This window comes from Zophobas morio, unplaced genomic scaffold, assembly GCF_036711695.1.
Source record: "Zophobas morio isolate AGI-343-1 ecotype UQ-CSIRO unplaced genomic scaffold, CSIRO_AGI_Zmor_V1 ptg000450l, whole genome shotgun sequence".
Lineage (NCBI taxonomy): Eukaryota > Metazoa > Arthropoda > Insecta > Coleoptera > Tenebrionidae > Zophobas > Zophobas morio.
Window position 1 is genome coordinate 24,048 of NW_026972553.1, and position 8,860 is coordinate 32,907.

Genomic DNA, 8,860 nt, shown 5'->3' on the forward strand with positions numbered 1-8,860 from the left:
AAATATAATGAAAAAAAAAAACCCTCGGAGAACCCTTCGATCTTTTATAGACAAAATCTACAAGTTCATCAGGAACAGTAGCATTTAGTTTTAATGTACAGAATTCTTTTATTTCTGATAATAATAATAATAATAATAATAATAATAATAATAATAATAATAATAATCATTGAAAAAACAACATAATAAACTCACCAGAAATGTCCATAGAATGCAAGTGGAGGAGCAAGCACGCTTCATTACTGATCAGCTCAAGATATTCAGGAACTTCCAGCGCGTCGTTCTCGCGAAGACACAGCACCAATAGAATATTGTCGTTGGATAGAAGCTCGATGATCACAAACCAAGACCCAGAATCCAACCAATGAGCATCGTCAAGTACAAAAACGCATTTTTCAGGCAGAGAACTGCATATCACTAATGAAACAGAAACAGTAATAATAATAATAATAATAATAGTAGTAGTAATAATAATAATAATAATAATAATAATAATAATAATAATAATAATAATAATAATAATAATAATAATAATAATAATAACAATAAGTAAAACCGTGTACTACTATATTTTTTTCGGCTTCTGCTAATTCAGTTTCTGTAAAATCCGAAATCTCAACGGGCTCTTCGATAAACAATGTAGGTTTGCTCAAAAAAGAATCCGCACGCCCTGATATAAATAATAATAATAAGTAAAAAAAAGTTAGAAAAAAATTTATTATACTATTAAATATATATAACTTTTAAAAAATGAATACAGGAAAAAGTTAAAATTTTATATAGTCTCCTAAAACACACTTTAAGTAAAGAAGTTAATAAAAAAAATAGCATAAACTTCATTCTTATTATTTATTACTATTATTTATACCGAGGATGCGGTTAAACAAACAAGCCATATTCTTTAATTCTGGGAAATGTACTGCAAAGTAATTCACTACTTTCTCCCCCATTAACATATTCCAATCACTATCGCCTAATAATAATAATATTAATAATAGTAATAATAGTAATAATAATAATATTAATAATAATAATATAATAATAATAATAATTTACCTTCATATCTGTCAAAGTTAAATATAGTTTTTAATATCGTTAGGAAGGCAGAAAAGGGTCGTTGATCGCTACTTTCAGTGTGACACACTGTCAACTCCAATCCATACTTTTATAACAATAATAATAATAATAACAGTTGTAATAATAATAATAATAATAATAAATAAATAAATAAATAAATAAATAAATAAATAAATAAATAAAACTTCTTTGCAACGGCGAATAGTGTCGTTAGCTAAAGAGGTCTTTCCAACTCCTATATGGCACGTGGTATATATAACATTTAATAAGTATTGATTAAAAATTACAACGTCATGCAATAAAAAATTCTGTCTTTAATAAAAATAAATAATTGCCTGCGTTTCCCTTTACAACTATAATGCGTTTTCTAAGAGATTTTCCTTCTATAAAACTTTTTCAGATTGGAATAATTTAAAATTATTTTATATTTGCTATTAAAAAAAGTTACTCCTGCAACGCTTTGGTTATATGCATTTTCTCTTCTTCATTGCCGATGTGGACGTTGTTGTCGCGGTTATACTTTGCGCTGGTAAACTCTGTGCGCTCTTTAATTTTTTGAAGAGGGCGAAAGACGAGAACATCCTTATCGAGACCTGCAAAAAAATTCTTATATTTGCTCTGAAAAAAAAACACTTTTTTTAATTTTTATACGACCTTTTAATTTTATTGGCATCCACTTTTCAAACATAAGAACGTCCTTGGACCTTTCATAAGTCATCTATAATGAGTTCATAAGCGCTGACAATAAAGCAAAAAAACTGAGGTGTCTTACTTCATCTACTAATATCGTGTTGGTCGTAAAGCACATGAGTCGAGCACTAAGGTTGACGGTCGAACCAAGTATCGCGTACTCGGCCCTTTTGTCCTTTTGGCCGTAAACACCACAAAACAGTCTACGCAGGAAATTCCAGAATTATTATAAATACGTATTTCGGAGAAAAAATGCTTGAAAACCTTCCAGTGGCTATACCCATACTGGACGGAAGGTTCTGGTTACGCAGAAGGTCGCTTACAGCGAGCGCAGTGAGACACGCCCGCACCGGGTCATCTGCATGAGCACCAGCAGGCGGAAGCCCAAAAACTACAACTATTGTTGTCCCTTTTTCATCAATCAAAAGTTTATTTATAATTCCTATGAAACAGAAAGTAATACCAAATACATAGCCTTATTAAATATAGAACCGTCGTAATGAGAAGTAACACTTTGAACAGTATAAACATATTTTTGTAAGTTTTGCAGAGAGTCGGTAGCAAGTACATGCTTACAGTTGACAAAACTATATGACATAATAAGGTGTATAAGTTGCGTCATGTGAATTAGTTCAGTAGAGATAGCGAAAATTGTATAAATATTTTTTTATATAGTTATATAATAGAAATGAGAAAAATTTTTAAATCATTCACTGCATTACCACTAGTAAAAGCTCATCTCGTTGATAATAAAGAAATATTTTGCATAAAACCCACTAAAAGGTACAGTAAAATAGTAGTGAACACTAGACAATTCAACCAATTAATGACCACTTAATACCCTGGCGAATTTTTTACTGGTTATCATTCCTATTTAATCTATATTCAAAGTATTCTTTAAATATTATTGCAACCTGTTTTTCGTTTAATTCTTATACCATTAAATAGCGCTACTTTAATACTTTCACACATAAATTACACCTGTAAGGTTCGGTTAGACGACGTGAAAATTAGCTCGCAGTGGTATATAAGGAAATGAAGTAAAGCATTCAAATTCTATATAATTGTATGTACATACAGAACAGTAGACGAGCGGGTCTCCCCGGTGCGGTCGGCCATGTTATCAAGGACAGTGTGCAAGGCGGAGGGATTTATATAAGAAAGAAGACCTATTAGCATATGTTAAACTTATAACCTGTAGCTTTTTACTTATAAAATAATCCCAATATGGCTTATTTGGCGTTGAATTAGCTAAACTAAGCCGAAAATTGGCTTCTCTTATTAATAGCTTCTCACTGTGTTATGAATTTTATAATTTATCGCTTTACAAAGCTTTTAACTTTTTTTTTGTTATGCTAAGTCTTTTTATAGGTAATAGAGTAGTGCAGTTCATAACAAGCCCAGCTTTTTTTTTTCAACTTTGCTTTAAGTGTTTGTAAAGTGTAAAAAAATTGATAAAGGCATGCTAAGCTGTGGAATTATATATTTAAATAGTAACTTTAAACGATTTTGCAAAAGTACTAATGACCTCAACCCACAAAAGTTGTAGGTAAAATTTTAGATTTTTGCTTTATTCAGTTAACTTTTTCTTTGTATTATGCTATTCCTGCGGCAGTGCTCTTTTGCAAAATTGAAAACTTTCAAGTCCCTTAACGAAAATAGTTGTAATAGAGAAATAGTAGACGTCCCCGTTAAACTTTATGTATTGCTTATGTTACGCATTTATTTTATATAAAAGTTTTATTTTACTTTGCTTAAGAGGCATGTGTCGGGGGACGGACACAGAGAGGCGCTTTTGAAAAAAGACTAATAGCAGTCTTTACTATTTATTATTATATATATTACACTTATTACAAACCTTTTTACTTTAAAGTAAACTATTAAATTGTTCATTTCTCTATATTTATTTATAGTTTTTCTAAAATATTAAAATATTTTAAAAGTTTTTATTATAATTTTTAGAAAATTATAATCCTAACATAATATCTTTCTGCCAGCATAAAAATAAAATATATTTTCCACAGCTCTTTACAAGCACAAACTTTTTGCTAAAAAACTTTTTTTTTTAACTAAAAAGTTTGTAGTAACTTTTCGATGCTTAAATTACAACTAATATAAACTTTTTTATATTGCAAAGTTTATTTAAAAGAGTGTATAATTGTTAAAAGTCCTGACTTTTTTATTTAGAAGTATAATTTATAAAGGGCCCTCACTATCGGCTAAATTTTTTTTAGCTGAATGCACCAATGATAGTTCTCAAAGTTTAACTGAAAATTCTATAGAGATCGCCAAACGGATTTTTTTACCAATAAATAAAGCACGTGGAGCTCTGCTGTTTAACGCTCTATTTACATGTTCGTGTGTATAAAATATACCAAATTTGATTTGCAAACCACATAAAAACGCCAAATAATGCCATATAAGGGAGAAAATAACCCCATTACAATCTAATTAGGATATTTATAAGTTACTTTCATACATGGCCTCTTCAAGTTCGTGAGTAATAAGACGACTCTAATAGAAAAATATATATAATAAAGTCAGAAATAAGTAGAAGTTTATCTATTTTGTAACAGAAGATAATTGATTTACATATAAAAAAATGGATAGTATATATAAAAATTTTTATATAATTTATTTGTTAATAAAAAAATATAATTGCGATAAAATAGTTTGAATACTTTTTTATTCTTAAATAAAAATATTATGCTTACTATTAAAAAATATGAACAGTATAATTATGATATAAAAATTTTTTATAAATATAATAAGTAAAAGTTTTTTAAATGTATTTATAAAAAAAATTTATTTACCATTTAAAATTATTATCAGCATAATAATAATAATAAAAAGTTAGTAAAAGTTTTATTTTTATATATAGAAAATATTTTATTTACTATTAATAGATATGACCAGCAAAATCATAATTATAAAAAAAAAACTAAAATTAGTAAATGTTTCTTATTTTTATAAAAAATTATATTATATACTATTAAAAATATAAACAGCATAATTATGATAATGTTAGAAATTTATATATAAAAATAGAAAAAGATTTATTTATATTATAAGATATATTTTATTTACTATTATAAAATATGAACGCATTAAAGTTTATTATTTATTTATATAAAGAAAAATTATTTATTATTAAAAAATATAAGACAATTATAATAATGAAAAAAAAACATATAGAATAATAGTAATAGTTTATTTAAGATTTGAAAGTAGTTGAAAAAATAAATATGCAGTTTTAAATTTTTATATATAGAAAAAATTTTGTGTACTATTTAAAAATAATTAAATATATTTTTTTTATAAATTAATTAGTAAAAGTATTTTATTATTATATAAAATATAATATTTAAATATTAATTTCTATTAAAAAATGAATGAAATATAAGTTTTCATTTATAAAAAATAATATTTATAATATATATTAGAATAATAAGAATAATGTTACAAAGTGAAAATAAACAAAGTACATTTATAATAGTAATAAGTTTTGTTATTATTTTAATAAAAGTTATTAACCAATAATAAAAAGTAAAAGTGTAATTATTGTTATAATACTATACGAAAAAAGTATATTTTTATAATAAATAAAAAACTTTAGTATTCAGAAGTTGATAAAATATATATAAAATATATGTAAATAATAAAATATTAATACTTTTTATATAAACTTTAATAATAAAATAATAATTAAACATTTTTATTATTATATAAATGATCTTTACTTCTCTAAACTTTATAGTTTTGCAATCTTTAATAAACATTTTATTATAATATAAAAAGTATTATAAAAAATATTAATAAAATTTAATATAATAAAATAAAAAAATTATTATAAAGTATTAAAATAAAAAAGTTAAAATATTTTCATATTATATAAAAAAATCTCCAAAAGTTTTTTTTTATAAAACATTTTATATATAAATAGAAAACTAAGAAGTTTTTTAAAAATATTTTACTTGTATATACTAACCTACCTACTATCGTTGTAATAAATATTAATGTTTTTAATAAAAAAAAATATAAATTTTACTTGTTTATTATGTTTTTTGTTCTATTATAAGAAAACTTTTACAAAATATTATTATAACAAAAAATTTAAATTTATTTCATAAATGTATTTAAAAAAATATATTTTTTAAATATAAAAAGTATCATATTTAAAAAAACTTTTCATATTATTCTAAAGTTATTATACGTTTTATAAAAGTCAATTATAATAAAATGTTTTATTTTTATTTATTATTTATTTCATATAAAAGCTATTAATAATATTTAATTATTTTAATAGGTTTGGAAGTTTTCATACAAAAAGTTTTTACATATAATAACTTTAGAAAGTTTTTACAATATATTATACTAAAACGTTTCTTTTTTCTGAAAAATAACTGGTTAATTATATTGTTATTAAACAATGATATAAAATAGGCCTTAGATTGGTGTCAATGTACGAATAAAGCATAATCTAATTGGTTGCTTAAGTTTTGATAAAAATGGCATTTGATTTGTATAGGGGTATAAAGTTTTATTATTAAAAACTTTTAAAGAATATAAAATACTTTTTAAAAATAATAATGAACTATTTATTCTATAAAAAAATAAAATTTATTTCATTATAAAAAAGGATAATAAAAAAAGTTGTCATAAAGTAAAAAAAATTTAACTGGTTTTATTGGAGGAGCGCGGCATTCTAATACGCGATAAGCCCCAACAGATTTAGTGTTTTTTTTAGTATCGCCGCCGCCGAGCGCTTTTACCTTTAAAATAATAATTATTAAAAGATACTAATAAGTAAATTATAAAAAAATAATCAAAAAAATATTATAATATGATAATATATATCTATAAACATAATTCATAATATATAATAATAAGAAAATATATTATACGTTATAATAATAATAAATAAAATATTTAATAATGAAGTATTATAAAATGATAACAATAATAATAATAAATCGAAAATATATATTACAAAATTTTTTATAAATTAATAATAATAAATAGTAAACAACATTAATATAATAAACAGTATATATACATGATAAAAGAAAAGTAAAATGTTAATAATAAACATAAAAAATAATAATAAATGGAAAAAAAGTTTTTTTAAAATTTTTTTTTAATTTTTTTTAAATTTTACTTTTTGATTTTCATATTTCGTTTATATAAAAGTAAAAAATATATAATTATAGTAATATTAATACTCAATAAGAAAATATATTATTTTTAATAATTATTATATAGATAATCTAATAAAAAGTAAAATAATAATAAAATCTCTTCTTAAGTATTTCATATGTATTCAAATTTGAGTTCTTCCACTTCAAGTTATTATTTTACAAACATTAATGTAAATAAGTATAATAATTATTATTATAAGAAAAATCTTTTTTAAAATATTTATATATATTTACTTTTATTGAAAGTTTTTATAGTATAAATAAGAAAGTAAAATAAAATAATAATAATACTAATTAAATTTTCTTTTATTATTTAATTCCTCTTCTTTATTATTCTTTATATTTAATTATTATTTTTAAAGTTTAAATAATATAACTTAGAAAGTAAAAAAAAGTATCATAATAATGATAAGAAATAAAATTTTCTTTTTAAAAATTTATTACATAATTTTATTTTCCTTATATTTTAATATTTTAATATTTCTTATCAAAAGTTTTTATAATAAAAAAAGAATATAAAGAAATATAATAATAATAATAATAATAATAAATTTACTTTTTGATATTTTATACATAATTTTTATTTTCCTTTACATATACTATTCTTTTTTGTACGTTTTAATAGAATAAATAAGAAAGCAAAAGAGCATAATAAAAATAAAAATAAAAATTCTTTTTGATAATTTATATATATTTTATATTTTCCTTTATATTTTATTACTCCTTTATTAAAAGTTTTCATATATAATGAAGTAAAAAATAATAATAATACTACCGAACAGTCATTCTTAATAACTTGGAACAACTCGGCACTCACGACGACTTGCCCGCTGCTACAAAGATGGTCGACGCGCGATATTTGTTCCAGTGGCCGACCGGCCACCTGCCAGAACCACCTGTTTCCTGCCGCGTGGTTAAGTTGTGAGAAATAAAATTGTTATACAGAAATAATATTTAAATTTTTTCATTATTTATATTGAAAAGATTTATTTATACTATAATATTGAAATTATTATTTATTATAATTGGCATATAAATATTATTATTATTATAACGAAAAAGTTCAATTATACCCAATTAATTAAATTATTATTTATCCTTTATTGGCATATCAATATTAAAAAATAATGAATTTTCAAATAAAAATGCAAAATAATTTTATGAATATTATCATCATTTTTAATGATAAGTGGAATTTATAATTTTTGGTTATTAGTATTACATAAATAAATACTGGCTCATAACAATAATTTAAACAAAATTTTCATATGATAATAGTATGGGCCCTCACCGAGGCCGCCAACGTGCATGCCAGTGCAATGTCCAAAGCCTGAAGTTATATGAACTGTTAGTTTTTGCAGTTTCTCATTAGTTCTTTCCTGCGTAGTTCGTATAAAGAAAAGTTGTAAAAAATTAATAAAGGATATTAAAATAACATCTTTTAAATTATTTTCCTTCAAAATTTAAAAAAATATAAGACATATAATAAAAAAGATAGCAATAAAAAGATAATAATAATAAATATATAAAGACTTCCTTTAAAAATATATAATAAAACTAATTAGATTTGAATAATATTATATATTTAAATTAAAATTTAATTTCCTTTTTAAGTGAAAAGAAAAATTTTAAATCAATTTATTATAAATATGTTATAATAAAAATCAATTTTATAAATAAAAATTATACAAGTATTAATATATAATTAAAATAATAATAGAAATTATTTTAAAAATCAAAAAGATTTTTAATTTAGTAGGAAAAAAATTAAATTAGTCAGTATAAGCAGCTCACTGATATGCATATACTTAACTTTTTTTATAAACTTCACAATAATAAAAATAAGGAGACATAAAAAATATTGAAAATAAATAAATAAATTTATAAACTTAAAA

At 22.0% G+C, this 8,860-nt stretch overlaps 1 protein-coding gene across 1 annotated transcript; it reads right to left on the reverse strand.

Annotated features, from left to right (window-relative positions):
* Positions 1–1,368: 1,368 nt before the first annotated feature.
* On the reverse strand, positions 1,369–8,275 carry LOC135120909 (adenylate cyclase type 10-like). The gene is made up of 6 exons (XM_064045238.1): positions 8,257–8,275; positions 2,032–2,209; positions 1,850–1,970; positions 1,732–1,795; positions 1,526–1,670; positions 1,369–1,468 (listed from the first exon to the last, which is right to left on the reverse strand). Exons 1-6 carry the CDS (start codon positions 8,273–8,275, stop codon positions 1,369–1,371), a joined length of 627 nt encoding a protein of 208 aa, XP_063901308.1.
* Between the last annotated feature and the right edge of the window lie 585 nt (positions 8,276–8,860).

Coding starts and splice junctions, on each gene's coding strand:
- LOC135120909 (XM_064045238.1), bottom strand. Junction 1,971..2,031: donor ATGGGTATAGCCACTGGAAG/GTTTTCAAGCAT, acceptor TTTCCTGCGTAG/ACTGTTTTGTGGTGTTTACG. Junction 1,796..1,849: donor ACACGATATTAGTAGATGAA/GTAAGACACCTC, acceptor AACTCATTATAG/ATGACTTATGAAAGGTCCAA.